Source organism: Echinops telfairi, unplaced genomic scaffold (genome assembly GCF_000313985.2).
Source record: "Echinops telfairi isolate 266 unplaced genomic scaffold, ASM31398v2 ScPeMD7_7469;HRSCAF=8507_1, whole genome shotgun sequence".
NCBI classification, from domain to species: domain Eukaryota; kingdom Metazoa; phylum Chordata; class Mammalia; order Afrosoricida; family Tenrecidae; genus Echinops; species Echinops telfairi.
The window spans coordinates 69,553,390-69,570,821 of NW_022111373.1; the positions used below are offsets into that span (position 1 = coordinate 69,553,390).

Below are 17,432 nucleotides of genomic sequence, written 5' to 3' on the forward strand. Positions count from 1 at the left end.
AGACAAGTTACCAGACTCTGGAAATCCAGGAACGAATAGAAGACAAAAATCTTGGCTTTCATGAACCTTGCACTGTCATTGGGAGAGACAGACAATCCTTTGTTGTTGTATGGTGCCATCAAGTTCACTTCCACTCACAGTGGCCCCGTGTCACAGAGTACACCTGCCACACCAGGCTGGCAATGGCTGACTCTTTTGGAAGTAGATTGCAGGGCAGTGGATTATTTAATGTGACTCTTCTAGCCAGTCTCTTAACTCCCACCAAAGACCCTTCCCTGCAGGGGTCTGGTAAGTAGGTGGGGGGAAGATAATGTTAGGATTAATCTGGAAGTAATGGTGACGAGGATTCCCTAAGCCCCATTCTGCTGTGTATCAAAGGAGCCCTCTGAGAAGCAGGAGGGATCTCATTACCAGCAAGGCCCAGGAGTGGGAGATGCCAGTGCAGTGAACCTCCTGGATCCAGAGGACAGCTGTGACATCCGAGGAGCAGCAGCAGAACCAGGAGCCAGAGCATGGGACAGAGTGATATATTTCCCAACCCACAGAGCAAGTTGAGCGCTTTTATTCAGGAGGCTGGCTTGCAGAGTGGGGTGCCTCTGGGCACTTAATTGGGGAAGCTGTTCTTGCTGATCCACGGGGGTCAAGCTGGGTGGCTTTGGGCTGAGGCTTCCTAGAATGGGGTGCCTTTGAACACTTAATTCAGGGAGCTGGGTTTGCTGAGCCAAGGAGCATGGGGTTAAGGTTTATAGCAGAGTGGTATAGGCCTTTGGGCATTTACTAGTAGACCTGAAATTTTGTCACACTCTGGTAAACAACTACCCAGAGCATTTCTCACTGGCATTACAACTGGTTGCCATCCTTGAATCATGAATTTTGTCCTGAGGTTCTCCATAGCCATTGCAATGGATACTAGAAACTAGAGGCACCTGAGAGGACACTCATTAGCACTCTACATAGATCACCAGATCTTGCTACTGAGGTCTGTCTGGTGGACTCAAACCTCCAACCTCTCAGTTCATAGCTGAGTACACTACTGACACTACCCTGTGTCTGGTAGGAGCCTGGATGGCCTAGTGGGTTATGAATTGGTCTGCTGACCACAAGGTCAGCAGTTTGAAACCACCAGTCATTGTGCTAGAGAAAGAGGAGACTTCCTATTCCCGTCAAGACCTCAGAAACGTAGGGGGCGGGGCAGTTCTACTCTGTCCTACAGGGTCGCTAGGAGTCGGGATCTACTTGATGGCAGTTTTGGCTTGGGGGCAGCTGACAGGGTAGGCGAAGTACATGAGGCATTTAGGATACAGCATTGCCATCCTCCAGCTGCATGAACGGTGCAACTTCCAAACAACACTCATTTCCTTCAGCTCAGCGATGCTGCTCGCGATTTCGTCACCGTTTTCCTCTCACACTGACAGGAAAAGAACAGCTCATATTAAGAGCACAACTGTGGAGTCGTGTAGACATTAAAACAGAGAAGTGTTTCCTTGCATATTGGGTAAATATTTTGCTTTCAAGGCATCAGTAACTAATCACAGCTGCTTCCTTCAGTTACAAATGTATCCAATCAGGTAAAATTCCAAATGAAGCACACAATCCACCAGAGTCAGCCCATTATACAGTACAATGGTGGTGTTGAGCCTTCTAAAGTATATGTATTAAGTATGCATGTATTCATCAAATCAAACAAAGCAGCTAATGGGTCTCTGATTAGTGTTCTAACTCTATTATGGTGAAGCTTCCATCTCACCCGGACGCATCTAAAACATGCCATCAAAATGCGGGTGAGTTTGACAATGTTTTGTACCATTGTTCTGAGTAAATGGTCCCAACTGGATCTCGGGAATCAGATTGAATTGTGACCCTCTTGTCGTCCTCAAATATGTAAGAATCCTACCCCCCATGCCTGTACTCAGTCTCTCTCTCTCTCTCTCTCACTCACTCACTGGCGACAAGTGGATTCCGGCTCAGAGCAGCCCTGGGAGACAGAACAGAACTGCACCTGTGGGTGTCTGGGCTGCACCTCTTTGCGGGGGTAGAGAGCCTCATCTTTCTCCCGTGTACATTGGGGTTCCAAAGTTTGTGGGGAAATCTCATTATTTGCCACGTGCATTTCTCTCAAGAGCTGTCCCATCCCAGGTGAGGAAAGGGTTATGCTAAGGAGCCACATCAGCGAGGGTGTGTCCTAAGTTTAATCACTTCTGAACTCTAAAAAGAGCAGATGTGACACTGCCAAAGTCCACACTGGGGAGTGCTCACCAAGGAGTCATGGACTGCGGGGCAGGAAAGTTAAGAGGCAAGGGCTGTGTCCCCCCACCCCCCAACCAGCAGAGAAAGAGCCTTGCCCAAGAGGCAGTGCCCTGACCTCACACCTCCAGCCTCCGAAACCCTGAGAAAATTCACGTGGTAAAGATAACCAGCGTAAGAGTGGCAATAGGGCAGCAACACTGTCACAAAGACCTTTGGTAAGAATTTCTCTGGAGTTAATGTTATACTGAAGTGCCTTCAAATTCACTCTGAAAAACCCTAATTCTTTATGCCAGAAGGCAAACAAAACTTAACTAAACCCTTCTGTGTCCTCGCTAAGATGCTTCCCAAGCGCTCAAAGATGTTCTCAAAGGGAAGGTACGTGCACACTGGAGGACAAGGACTCGTGCAGCGCAGAAGTTAGTACTCAGACACAGCCAGGTAAATGGCTTTTATTCTGTATTGTAAAAATACAGCAATTTTGTGGCCATTTTAAATACATTTCTATTGTAATAATAAGATTTCCACTTTGAAGAAAACAGTATGAGAAAAGTTGATCTTCAAAGGCAAAGAGACCTTTTGTTTACAGTGGTTTGCATTAATGCGAGATTGTTTTTAAGAAAGAGGATTGTTAATCAGGTACGTACAGCCGAGTTATACCCAGGTGCCGTGTGTTCGTTGAGTTTTGGGGAAGTTCATGTAAACATCGAGGACTGTTTCCAGGGTGTTCTCCAAACTGTGGAAGAAGGTCCTCCTTGGCTGGCCAAACCCAGGAAACGAGGCTTGGCCGTGACCGGATCTCACGGGCCTCCCAGGAAGCCCAGTCCCTCTGGGGAGCAGACATGTTCAGAAATGAACAACTTTGGGCAACCTGGTTCTGGGTGCCTGTAGCTTAGGAGCATCCAAAACGTCTTCATGGTCTGCACTCATTCCCTTTTCCCAGCGACCAACCGTGACCGCTCGATCTGCGAGGGAAGAGAAATGCTAGAGTGTAAGAAACATAGAAATTTTAAAAAGAAAAGAAACACAGACTAATACCAAAGCCAGGCACTTAGCCTGGGCGTGGGAGGCACCGAGGAGCTACGTTTGATATGAATAATCACCAGGAGGAGACGCCGGCACAAAGGGAAAGGGAGCAATTCTGTAATTGATTATAACCCTTGATTTCAGAGTGCCACCGGCAATTTCTCATCCCAATTAGGGAAGCGCAGCAATTGCTTTGCAATGCACAAACTGATGAGAAAGTGCTTTCGTTCATTCCCAGAGTTCATCATGACAGTGGATGAATGCCAAGAGTCTGTAAACAGCGAGTCGGAGGAAGCCTCTGTTTTAAATGCACAAGATTCCACCTGTGAAATTATACAACATCTGCTTGTCAGTCTCGTCACTTGGGAAGTGGCAATCCTCCCAGGAGGGAAAATTCAAATCCACTTCATCCTCTCCATCTCACTGCCGACAAGGTAGTCAGCACCACCTTCCCCTAGACAAGACAGTCAACAAGAACGCACGGGCGAGTCACCGTGCGGCACTGTGACCACAGGGAATGGAAGGCAATGTAGTTTCCCCCCAGGAGCTCTCTCACGGATGTATCGTCACTCTACTTCAGGGAAAGCGCTGTAGCAAGTCTGCGGGTCCCCGCGTCTGCCACAGGCATACAGGGGATTCATCACGTGTCTGACTCCGGCAGCTCGGATCGCATTCAGAAGAAAACTACTGGCCAGCTGCTGTTCAGATAACACATTTTAAAACCAGTTGGCAGTTCTCAAGATCAACGCTGACTCCTTTAGGTAAACCCAAAGTAACATATATGTAGCTGAGGATCCTCAATCGTAAGACAAATTGAAAAAGCTACCTTCATATTAAAAATTTTTTTCTCCATGTATTGAAACTTCTCTGTAAGGAGCAGAATTCTGAGCTCTATTAGAAACTGATCCATAAATTCATTAGTGAGCATTTGCAATAAAACACTTTGTAAAATCAGGTTATTCAAAGGCTCAATGGTCGTGCTTTGGGGATTTTTATTCCAAGTCAGAACCCTAGTTGATGCTCAAAAAGTTACCCAGTCCTGTGTGGACTGCTGGCAGTGCTGCCTTCCAATCAACGGTCCTCCACCGAGGTTCTCCTGAAGGGAAGGCAGAGAAACGCTAGCCTCCCCCCTTCTACCTGGAGCTCAGCAATCTTACCGGAGTTCTTCGTTTCTGGGCAGTCTTTCTGATAGTGTTGCACGGAGCCACAAAGTCTGCAGCCACCACCTATTAAGGGATGAAATCACTGAAAGTCACCTCATGCTTACATGGGCCTTTGAATGTTGCCAGGCACTCTCACATTTTGTTTGGTCCCACATCACTGCCAACAGGAGAGGGTGCTGTTTGTTGCCTCCCTGGTTTTCTACGCAGGTGGATGCCATCACTTCTATGAAGTTCATTTGCCATCCTTCTAAATTTCACAAAGCACAAAACTGCACCTCTCCACGGCATCTGGCACTTGGCCTTCTTGGGGGAAGCCGAGTAGACAGAGGAGAAGGCAGGGAGAAGGCACTCATCCACCAGTGACACACACAGAAGCCTGGGTCTGTGAACCTCGCCCTTCTAAGTGAACGTCCAGAATCTCATCAAAATCTCAAGTGAACCAGTCAATGGCTTCCCCAAAATGTCAGAAGCCATCGCTCTGCCACACATCAGAAGGGGCGATCCGACTGGGCTCACTACCATCCAGCCTGTGGAACAGAGAACTGTGCCTAGGGGTTTCCAAGACTGGGAACACTTACAGGGGCAGTCAGCCTCATCTTTTTTCCTTGGCGCACCTGGTGGGTCAGGACCACTGTCCTTGTTGTTGGCAGCCCAATGTGTGACACGCTATGCTACGAAGGCTCCTTCGCACTTAGGAAGCCAAGAGCATTAGCTTTCGTTCCAGGGGCCTTTGTCAGGCATCCTAATCCTCGTAAAAATGGCAATCTGCCTCCTGTAAGCACCATTTCAGGCTTAGAAACTCAACTCCAGCACCACTCCAGGTATGAGATGCTTAAGGGGCAAGTGTTAACCACCATTATGCTCACAGTGCTCAGTCAAATGGTCATTAAAACAACCTCAACATTGACTCACAGTCCAAGGCTGCCTTTCTCATCAGCACATCACCTGGTCTATCTCAGAAGTTCACCTCGAGAAGGCACCTGTGCGCAAGCCTTGGCTTCTCTGCCACTTTATACACCAGTAAGCGCACGGTGGAAGAGGCAGTGAAATAATACAATTTACTCTTCACGGTAATTCTTCTAGGAAAATACCATAACTCATCAGTTCAGGATACCACTGGTGATAAATGTATTGTTAGTTGATATACTACTCAGAATGAAAAAAAAAAAAATCCTGCCAATTACATAACACTGGCTGACGAGAGGATAGATTCTGATTTCACAGAGATTAAAATATGGAAAAAAATTATTTTTCGGGTGAAATACTGATTCAGCTCGTGTCTTCCCCTAGCACCCTGGTAAACATCCAGGAGCATGTCTTCGTGTGTAAAACCATCTTCTTCATTCTTTCTAATAGTGGCCTCATGATCCTTATCCTTCTGTGACTGGCCTCTCTCATTCAGCACAATGAAATACGACTTTATCGGTGACATCTCATGAGTGAGGACAATGAGGATGAGAGAAGTTGGGCACCTGGGCTTAAGTCCCACAGCTAGTGGGTAGTGGTGCTAGAGATGTAAAAAAGGAAGCTTTGCTTTTTCACTGGGCTTCACCCGGCACATGAGACGAGCGGGGTCAACCACCTCGGGGCACTAGCCACAGGCATGCTGGCCTGTGTGCAGACACCCATGTTCAGATGAGACTCTCCTTACAGCTGTCAGCATCGCAGACTTGATTTCAGGATCTTAAGATGTTAGCTGAGTTAAAGATCCGAAAGCTACACGATTCCCTGTGAGACAAAAAACTGAAAAAACAACACCAGAAACAAAAGTATCTCAATTATTGAAAGAGTAGTACGAACTAGCCCTTCTCTTCAGAATGGTCTATTAAGCTGTGATTCAACACTCAGCATTAGTTTTCACACCTTCTATTAGTATTGAGATACAAGCCCTCTGCTTCTGTTATATTTCAAAACAAAAATTTATAAAATATCAGTGTGTGTTATAAGGGAAGTTGAGTGCACACAATCAACATGGGATAAAGATGGTGAAATTCATCTGGCTACATGCTGGCTCAGCATGTCTGCACAGCCAAGGGTCACAGTACTCACCATCAGCATAGACGCCTTTGGAGTTCTCAGGACAAGATCTGGACAGGTGTCCCATCTCCCCACACACGAAACATTTTGCGAAAGGAAATTCACCTGTGAGGATTAACAGTGCTTCGTAAGGTGACGTGTATGTGCGGTAAACTGTGTTGCTCACATTACTGTAAAGGTACTTTGCTTAGAAGATGTACATGTTTTACAAAACCGAAAAGATCACTTCCTATGATTTCAAACTCTTAAGCAGCATGCCCCTAAGAAACGCTGTCAAGAAAAATAATCAGTGGGCTCCTTCTGAGCCGCTTTCTCCACCAACTGAAGAGAAACCTACCAAGAGCTATGTCCACTTTAGCCTTGCACTTAGTTATCTCGTGCTCTGTGGACCCGCAACGATAACAGATTCCAGTGCCTGTATCCTGAGTGTCAAGGGCAGCTGGGCAGTCTGCAACCCCATGTCCAGGTTGTCTACAATGGAAGCAGACCTGGAGGAGGGAGAAAAAGAGTGAGTTTCCACACTGCAATATTACACCGCTCATTGAGTCTGACGCTCAAAAGACACTTGAAAACATTTCCCACAGGAAGGTACTACTGCAGCCCTTTAAAAATGTCTTATCTACGGAAAAAAGGCTTTCACACATTACTGAACAATAAGAAATGCCATTTCCATCAGAGTGCTTTGGAACCCTCGGCTCCCAAGCCATTCATCTCAGAGACGAGGGCAAGAACGGCTTTGTGGGAGGCGACTGCTTACATGAATTAAGCAAACATGGGCAATTTCATTAGTAGTGGTGCAGATGATAAACAACGGCTGTAACATTTTCACTCAAAGTTATATTTGTAGTTCTAAAGTCCGCATAATTGAATCCATTAGGGGTCCAAGTGGATTGAGATATTTTCATACAGAAAATGAAATTTAAAAAGTACATTGCCTTTCTTGGATCTTTCAGAATATGCCTGCTTCTAAACAGACACATGAAAATGGAAATACGCAACACTTTGCAACTATGTCCTCACTGCCCTGTTTCATAATTTATGAGACAAAAATGATGCTCCGTGTTTTCCAATTCCTGAATGATTTTTTACCTTTGGAATGAGTTGATTCAAACAAAGAAAATGTACTGATATTACAACTGCAAAAGAAGCTACTGGGGAAAGTGGGAGAATCCTGGGCTTCTGGATCAGGGTGCTCTCCGTTGGCCTGAGAATTCTGTCTTGGCCTCCACAGCCTAACCCTCACCAAACACAAATGCCGCACATGATCCTAAAGTCTAATGTGGGTGCTTCTGTGGAGAGAGAGGTGCCTGGTAAATCGCTATATCAATTTGATGACATCTCAAAACTGCTACGATGAGCTATTAAAAACACGACCAAGAAAACAACTTGAAAGTAGGTCCCTAAGAAAATAGAGGAAAGAACTAGGAGGCAAAGAACATTTATAGAGGGCTAAATACAGGCATGTACATATGTAAATATATTTATATATGACAATAGGGAAATAGATCTATGTACATATAGTTATAGGTTTAGTATTAAGGTAGCAGATAAAAATTGGGCCGCTACTAATGTACTCCCTCAATGCAAGAACACTTCGTTCTAATAACCTGGCATTCCATGATGCTCACCTTCCCAACACAACTGCTGAAGACAAAGCGGGTGCATAAGCCAATGTGGTGAAGAAAGCTGATGGTGCCCGGCTATCAAAAGATATAGCATCTGGGGTCTTAAAGGCTTGAAGATAAACAAGTGACCCTCTAGCTCAGAAGCAACAAAGCCCACATGGAAGAAGCACACCAGCCTGTGTCACACATGAAGTATTGATAGGATCAGTTATCAAGCATCTAAGACCCAGAACAAAAAATTGTGTCATTGTGAATGAGGGGGAGTGCAGAGTGGAGACCCAAAGCCCATCTGTAGACAATTGGACATACCATTACAGAAGGGTCGCAGGGAGGTGACAAGCCAGTCAGGTGCAGTATAGCACGGATGAAACACAACTTTCCTCTAGTTATTTATGGCTTCCTATGCACACACCCTATTGTGACCCCATTCTACCTTACAAATCCGGCTAGACCAGAGGATGTACACGGGTGCAGATAAGAGCTATAAACACAGGGAATCCAGGACAGATAAACCCCTCAGGGCCAATATTGAGAATAGTCATACCAGGAGGGTAAGGGGAAGAAGGGAGGAACCAATCACAATGATCTATAACCTCTTCCCAGGGGGTCAGACAACAGAAAAGTCGGTAAAAGGAGACATCAGACAGTGTAAGACATGAAAAAAATAATAATAATTTATAAATTATCACGGGGTCATGAGGGAGGGTGGGGAAGGTAGGGGGGAAAATGAGGAGCTGATACCAAGGGCTCAAATAGAAAGAAAATGTTTTGAAAATGATGATGGCAACAAATATACAAATGTGCTTGACACAATGGATGGATGGATGGATGGATGGATGGATGGATGGATGGATGGATGGATGGATTGTGATAAGAGTTGTACGAGTCCTCAATAAAATGATTAAAAAAGAATGGGGGGAAAAAGGAAGTAGGTCCCAGCCAGGTATAAACAAACAAGCAAACAACAAACCCAAACCCATCTCTGTTAACCCAACAGCTGCTGATTCACGGTGACAACACAGGGCACAGTAGCGCTAACTGATCTTTAGCGTTTCCAGGAGTGTAAATCTTAGTGGTTCCTTGCGGGGCTGCTAGCTTCAAGGTCAGTAGTTTGAAACCACCAGCCGCTCCTCCAGGAGAAAGACGGGGATTTTCACTCCCATAAAGAGTTGCAGTCTTGGAAACGCACAGGGGCAGTTCTACCCTGCTCTGTTGGGTCACCACGGCATGGACTCGATGGCAGTGAGTTTGGTTTGGGTTTGGTGGGTCTGAAGTGCTGACCTTGTGATTGGTAGCCCAACCCTTAATCCAATGCAGCACCAGGACTACTTACTCTTTATAAAATAGTAGGAAAACAAGGCAGAACAAAATATTTAATTAATTAATTTTAACCTTATTATTAAACTTTTGAACTAGCATGCAATTTGTCAAATTGCCGTGTCAGCAGGATTATCTGTAGGCTTTAGATTAACTTCTCTGATTAAAACTATAATTAATTTTCAAATGCAAGCACAACTCTATCCTCATCCAAATTGAAATAGAATCATCAAATAATCATCTCTAAGTATGACAACGTATAGGACTAGTTCTGAAAATGGTCACAGCGACGTTTATAGAGGCTGTACAATTTGAAGCCTGCATCGGTGCAGTCCTCTACGTTTAGTAATTCTAATAAACACTGAAGTAGAATGGACAAGTCTTGTTTCTTAGGTGTTACCCCGCTTACTTGATGAGTGGAACTTCTCCTACAGAAAGGCAAGTAACTATACGTAACTATACATTTCAGTTCCTGTGTCCAACAAAAGGAGCCTGGTAGAGTAGTGGGTTCCATATGGAGTTGCTAACCAAAAGGTAAGCAGTTCAAAGCTAAGAGCCGCTTCTCAGGAGAAAGATGAGGCTCTCTATTTGGAAACCTACAAGGGAAATTCTACGGTCTCTTATAGAATTGCTTCGTATGATTTCTTGGCTATAATCTCAGCTGTCCAACATACAGCGCACACGACCACCAGAGCTCTTCCGGGACATATACTCAAACCAAGTCCACTGCCATCGAGTCAATTCCAACTCATGATGACCCTATAGGACAGAGCAGAACTTGTCCTTAGGTTTTCTCAGACTATAAATTTGTATAGCTGTAGACAGACTGACTCATCTTTTTTCCCACAGAGCTGCTGGTGGATCTGAACCACCAACCTGGCCATTAGCAGCCCAACGCTTAACTCAGTATGCTACCGGGGCTTCTTTGAAGAATATATAAAAACTCACACTACCACTGAGTCGATTCCAAATCATAGCAACCCTACACGACAGGGGAGAACTGCCCCTGTGAGTTTCCAGATCGTAACCATTTACGGGAGTAGAAAGCCTCATCCTTCTCCTGAGGAGTGGCTAGGAGTTCCAAACTGCCAACCTTGCAGTTAGCAGCCCAGCAGTGAACCACCATGCCCTAGGGCTCCTTGAGGAACATACAGGAGTACAATTAAAAAAAGGAAGTGGTAGCTACTCCTTTTTTATAAAGATGCTTTATCCATCTGTTGCATAAGTTGTGTTAGTTTCTAGACATCTAAAACAACATGGTAGTAGTAATGATCTTACCATTGCATTTTTCTTTGCTGTTTGCCTTTTTAATCTTCTTCCTTCCCTCCGACTGTCTTTCTTTAGAGCAAGTGCAATGTCTTCCCTGATTTCTGCACTGACAGCTGCTCCCCTCTCCCCATTGTGAGCCACCTGTGAGCTCTGCCTTAGGTAGTCCATGAACCCATTCACATCTTCATTTAAGTACTCTTTTTTCTTTTTGTTCCTTTTGTGTTTTGTTTGGAGTGTGTCATTTTTCAGGGGCAGTCCATGGGCTTCGAATGATTTCCCCTTGGCTTGGCTTTGACTTCCTCCGTCTTTGGGCCCCTTCTTCATATCCTGCCATGGTGTTGCCGCCAAAGGTCTCCGGTTAGCTGTGGCCGTGACTCGTGCCCACCTGGTCATGGTTGCCCAAACTGTACCTGATCAATCTGTGAGACAAGCAGAGGTGATTAGTCATCAAGACACATGCCACATCACAGGGGACGGCTGTCAAAGTTTACACTTATTAAACACTATTTACTGGAGGGAGACACCAAAATCAACAAACAACCAAATCTGTTGCCACTGAGTCAATTTGTACTTATGGCGATCCAAGTGCTCAGAACTATCCCGTGGGGTTTTCTTGGCTGTAATCTTTGGGAGCCCCAGTGCCACTCTACCCTAAAAGTGAGCAGCTGTTCCCCAAGAAAGGTGGGGCCTTCTGTTTCCAAAAGATCTAGTCTTAGAAAGCAACAGAGGCAGTTCCACCCCGCCCTGTGGGGCCAATATGAGTTGGAACGGACTCAACGGCAGTGAGTGGGCGAGTGAGTGAATCTTTATGGAAGCCGGTTGCCTCACCTTTCTGCCACGGTGCTAAGGGGTGAGTTCAAAAAGCCAAACTTTAAGTTAGTAGTCAAGCAAGTGATCTGTACCACCTGGGGACAGATGTAGCTATCCATTTCTATATTTGTTTTTACAAATAGGTAAGCCTGTAATGTAAACTGAACCCTTAGCAGAGATGGTATGACACCAGGAAGAAAAACAAAAACATTTATCAAAAAACAACGCCAACAACAAAAAACCCAACCCCAACCCCCTCCTGCTGAGATGATTCGGACCCTGTAAGGCGGAGAAGAGCAGGCCTGTGGGATTTCCAAGGCTGTGAATCTTTGCAGAAGTAAACCGCCATGTCTCTCCCGCTGAGTGGCTGCAAGCTTCCAACCACTGGCCCTTTAGTCAGCAACAAAATCATAGACTTTTAGTAAACAAAAATATCAAAATGTGAAACTATTGTTTGTTGTCATATCCTCCATCTAGGTACATATACTTGGCATAGTGGTTATGCATTGGGCGGCTAACCGCAAGTCCAACAGTTCGAAACCACCAACAGCCCCGACAGGAGGTTTTCTACTCCAGCAAAGAGTTACCCCATTTCGGAAACTTCCAGGGGGCAGTTCTACCCAGTCCTTTAGGGCCGCTGAGTCATCGTTGTCACTCATGGCAGGAAGTTTGGTTTGGGGACCCTTCCCCAAGGAATCCTGTTCAATTTGCACACCAAGAGGGCAGTTTTGCCATTGAAATGTTGAGTTTTGAGGAAAGGAAGTCTGCAGGGCAAGGACTTCATGAATAAGGTTTCCCAATGAGATGCTCGTGGGATATCCCTTTCTACCCCCAAAGAATGAGCAGGCGCATTGTTATCATGGGGGTGGGGGTGGGGGGAACGCCTTAAGGGTTTATGCTACTTCCGGCCCGGAGCTTTCAAATAACGATTTGCAAGGATTGACCTGCTACCTACTTAGGGGGGCATTTCGTGCACCAATCTCCAAAGTCTCAGCTCCCGCAAACCAGAACATCAGAAACACTGACAGCGGCGCCACCTGGTTAACTAGCCCGAAGCACTGCGCGCCACGGTAGACACGCGGCGCGGAAGACTCATGGCTGTCCCCGTCGGGACCGGGCTGTTCGCCAGGAAGCGGACCATCCGTGCCCTGGACGCGTGCGAAGGCGGAGAGCAGGAATCAACCCTGCCCCGGAGGTGCGAGGGCCCGCGTTGGCTGCTCAGAGCCTGGACGCGCTTCCGCCCCCCGGCCCCCCCGGAGCGGGCGCCCTGGGAAGCTCCCGAATCCCCCCCTCCCGCGCTTCCCACGGGCGACCCGGGAAGACGCGGGGACACCAGGGCATCGTAGTGCCCAGGCCGCCCGCCGCGCTTCGCCGCGCGGGGCTTCTTACCGCGCGTGAGTCCTCCAGAGCAGGGGAGTTTGGCAGCCAGAGAAGCCCGCCCCTTAGGGCTACACTCTGGGCCGGAACTACATTGGCCTGGAGCGCGCGTCACTTCCGGTGAGTCAACTCCGGCTGGAGAGTCGAGTCGCAGCTCCACTTGCGTGGGTGAACGCGGTTGAGTGGCCGGTTATGGAGCGTCTGGTGCGTGACGGGGCCCTGTTGGACGCTGGAGACAGCGAGGAAGCACGCTCGGTGGATGCTTTCTCTGGAAACGGACAGCTTACTGGCGAGATCGCCTGGAGGAGAAATAATTGCCCGGCGGAATGGGAGGAGCCCTGGTGGCGCTGTGCGTTAGGCGCTGCGCTGCTAATCGTAAAGTCGCCTTTTCAAACGCACCAGCGGCGGCTCAGAGGGAAAAAGACGAGGCATTCTGGTTGAGCAAAAATTTGCAAACATGAAAACCCTCTAGGGTAGCTGTGAGTCGGAATCGGCTCGAAAGCAGTGAGTTTGTGAGTCAAGTCACCGATCGGACGGCAGTTTTGTTTTGTCGTAGGATCAGTTGGGTGAGAGTGCCTCTGTGTGACAAGTCAGAGAAGGACCTTTTGAATCTTTGTTGGATTGGGACCAGTGCCTCACAGCCCTCCTGCCCAGGGCTAGCTGAGCATTTCTTGTCATTTCACCGAAGTCTTGGAGAAAACGACCCTAGGCCCCCCTGCTGAGCTCTTTATCTCCCCCACCCCCTCAGATTTGGAGACCTCCAGCATTCGTCTACTGAAAGAATGGTATTGTCACACCTGCCAGGACAATCACCGCCTTACCTCATTTTACCGTTTGCATATTTGCCCCCTTCTTTTTCTCTACTAGTACACCTTTGTTTCTGCTCCCATTCTTTCTCACCTGGGTTACTGCGCTAGTTTGGGCATGCTTTTGCCCTGTCTGCATTTTCTATGCTACAACCAAATGAGTCCTTTTTTCATGAAGTCAGATTGCCAAATCAGACTGTTGCTCTCCTGCATAAACCCTTTTCCCATTGCAACTAGGAAGCAATGCAAACTATGTACATGATGCTAAGGCCTTGTCTCCTATTCCTGTTCATTTCACTAGTCCCAGCTTGATGAGTCTCCTTTAGACTTTTAGCCTCCCTGCTTTTCAAATGCCTGATGTTCTTTAGCACTGCCCCAGGTTATTGCATGAAGGAGCCCTGGTAGCATAGTGGATAAGTGTGAGGCTGCTAACCCCAAGGCCAGTAGTTTACACCACCAGCTGCTCCTCGGGAGAAAGATGGGGCTCCCATAAGGAGTTACCGTCTCGGAAACTCACAGGGGCAGTTCTACTCTGTCCAATAGGATTGCTGTGAGTTGGCATCCACTCTATTGCAGTGATTTGGTTTATTTTGATACTATTACACAGGGTATTCCCTTCGCATGATAGTTTAAGCTTCATTATGGCACTTTTCAAAATTGTAACTACATGATGAATTACACGATTAATTGTTTATATTATATCCCTAATATACCTCGCCTAGCACCTAGTAACAGTATGTATTTGTCAGCTGAATGAAGAATGCATTCTTTGTAGTGCTTGTCTAAAGCAAATTAGAAAGTACCCCCAATTTTTCCAAGAGAAAAGGGCAATGTAGTTAAATAACTTGCTATGACTCTTCTCACCTTAATCTTTCACTCTACCAACTGACTGGGTCAGATTATGCAAATGTGAGGACCTTGTGACCCACCAAGGGGATCAGATAGCTTGCTACTAATGTAAATAGGTACGTGGCACCCTTGTGGTGGTGGGACCATGCAGGTCCCACCTTCACATGGAAGGTGTGACCAGCTTCACATGGAAGCTGCTCAGTTTTGCTGTTCCACTAGACTAAAAATGAGCCATCCCAGAGGGGATAAGGGGGATTTCATTAACCTCAAGAAATTAGATAGGAGCGGAGCACCTTCTTTGGACCTGAGATTCCTGTGCTTGAACTCCTTGATTCAGGAGACAACTCTGACATCTGAAGGCAAGAGGTGGTGATTAATCTGTGGCAGAGATACAGCAGCACAATCAAGAGACCAGCATGTGATAGAGCTGTGGGCTTCCCAGCTGAAAAAGCTGAGTGCCTTTGGGCAGGAGACTTGCTGGTAGATTGGGGTACCTCTAGGCACTCGGGGAACTCTTATGCCCACCCACATAAGAGCTAGAGCTGAGTGCCTTTGAGCAAGGCTTACTGGTGGAATGAGGTGCGTCTAGTTAGTTAATCAGCAACGTTAAGGAGTTTTGTAACACTTGCCTGAACAGGACAAAGGCCAGGCTGAGGGGGCTGTGGGTCAGATAGAGACCTGCCTTTGTGCATGACTGAAGGGTAACTGTCTTGATCAAAAGAATTGTATCTTGAGCATTTCTGAGCTGGAATTGTAGCCAGTTACTTCTATAATAAGGTCCAATAATCATACATGTTGTTTTTGAGATCTGTGTGGCCATTACAATGAATTAATCAAACCCAAAAGAGAAGTAGAAAATTTCATGGGCGAGACAATTGAAGTCAGAATTGGTAAAAAGTTTGGAGAGTGGAGTTATGTAGAACTCCCTCATAGGAATCAACCTTGGGCTGTTGCTCTTGATCCTCCACCTGCCTTAGAAAGTGAGGAGGGGTCAGACATCATCCTCATGCCATTTTAACAGAAAGATTACACCCAGTACTATAAGACTATTGGAATTCGATATGATACATATCTTTAAAGTGTAATCTTAGGCCAGATGTGCGGAAAATCTTTAAAGGTAATAGAATCTTCCATCCATTAACAACAGTGAGCTTCATTAAAGCTGTGCGAAAGTGCTCTGCACACCACAGTGTATCAACGTAACAGTGTATCAGGTTCTAAGCACGAACTCAGTGACATCGCATCAAGAGGTTTTACCTAGCAGATACCAAATACTCCCACATAATGTATGCCACTAGAGGGCGAATTCAACTATAAAAATTTGTGTTTAGCTTTAAACACAATTTAAAAATTTAGGAGGTTGCCCATAAAAGAACATGATCTCATTGTGTATGTGTGTGTCGCAAATAACAATTGGTAGAAGTTCCTCATAGAAATCCTTTGTGATTCAGAAGAAAATATCACTATTAATAATGGCTCACTGCTCAGATATTTTCACATTTTCCTGTTATTTTGCTCAGTGATTGATTTGCATTACCTTATTATTCTACCATATAGCCTGTAAAGAAGGTGCTATGATTTTCTGAAAGCTGAAGTAACTTATCCAAGGCCCCACGACTAGCAACAGGTAAAATCGGGATGCAAACCAAGATCTCAGTTCAAAGCCTGTGGGCTCTACCACCTTGAAATACTGTGGAAGCTTATTGGCTAACTTACCCGACATTACACTAGTAAATTACCCTTACACGTGCTAGAATTTTGTTTGAGAATGTATTTACTCTTACACTGTAAATGATATTTTAAATTTTACTTTTCTCATTCAGTTATCATTGAAATATAAATACGTTCTTCCATAAAAATACTATCTTCTGGGTCAGTGTTCACAGTGGAGCCAAGGTTTGGGTTATGCAGGGTTGAATAGCCCAACTGTAAAATGTCGATGGAGTGCCCTGGTGGCCTACTGGTTACGTGTTGGGCTGCTAACCACAAGACGTGGCTTTCTATTCCCCTAATGAGTTACAGACTCAGAAACCCCAGAGGCAGTTCTACCCTATCCTACAGGGTCTCTATGGGCTGACTCGATGGCAGTGAGTTTAGTTTTGAGTTTATCATACATACAGAGAAGAATATAAAACATGAAGTCATTTTAAATATGTGTTCATAGAAACACTATGCTATTTAAGATGATAAAATATTCCTTTTAATTGATGTATTTTTCATATAGGGTATAAAAATGGCAAAGAATACCCCATAATATAAATAGAGGAAATTCACACCAAGTATTATAAAACAAGTTAATATTTATTTTATTTCTTTAATTTTTTTGTCAAGAAATTTTCTAGGTTAATGTTTTAAACCATAGATAGGGAAGAAATATCAAGACACTATAAGAATCAGAGAAAATAGTGTCTGGGGTCTTAAAGGCTTGTCTCCATGCAAGCATTCATCTAAGTGAGGCGTCAAGTAAGTCTACATGGAAGAAGCACACCAATCTGTGTGGTCCAGGGTTTGTAACTAATAAAATCCAAATCTGAAGGAGGGAATAGTGTCAGAGCTTAAACTGTGAACCCCTGGTTTGCAGGAGTCTATTAATGACAGTGAACACCCAAAATCCATTTGGAGGGTCCACACATGAATTAAGCATCTGGTGAATCCCCCTGACCATAGCTAGGCCAGGGATGTGAATAGGGTTGCTATCAGGCAGAGTGCATTGCAATGTTTATTATTGCAGATGCACTTAGGTTAAAATGTAACACCTTATCACTTGATCTCCATTTCACCCATGTAAAATTTGTTCTAGTTTTTAATATTTTCTGCTTTCTTTTCATTTGGGATTTTTCTGTTTTACTTTGTTTGGGTTTTTTTTTTTTCACTTTGGTTTTTTTTTTTTAATTTTTAAAAATCATTTT

At 45.4% G+C, this 17,432-nt stretch overlaps 1 protein-coding gene across 3 annotated transcripts; it reads right to left on the reverse strand.

Annotated features, from left to right (window-relative positions):
• Nucleotides 1-2,680: 2,680 nt before the first annotated feature.
• Nucleotides 2,681-12,970, reverse strand: ZCCHC9 (zinc finger CCHC-type containing 9). 3 transcript variants are annotated; one of them, XM_004703506.2, is made up of 6 exons: nt 12,881-12,970; nt 10,691-11,100; nt 6,808-6,958; nt 6,483-6,575; nt 4,428-4,496; nt 2,681-3,209 (listed from the first exon to the last, which is right to left on the reverse strand). In XM_004703506.2, the coding sequence occupies exons 2-6, from the start codon at nt 11,072-11,074 to the stop codon at nt 3,091-3,093; spliced, it is 816 nt and encodes a 271-aa protein (XP_004703563.1). In that variant the 5' UTR covers nt 11,075-11,100; nt 12,881-12,970; the 3' UTR covers nt 2,681-3,090. The 3 variants fall into 3 exon arrangements, with proteins under 3 accessions (XP_004703563.1, XP_045141043.1, XP_045141044.1); XM_045285108.1 differs by lacking the exon at nt 12,881-12,970 and adding an exon at nt 12,447-12,610; XM_045285109.1 differs by lacking the exon at nt 12,881-12,970 and adding an exon at nt 12,079-12,261.
• Between the last annotated feature and the right edge of the window lie 4,462 nt (nt 12,971-17,432).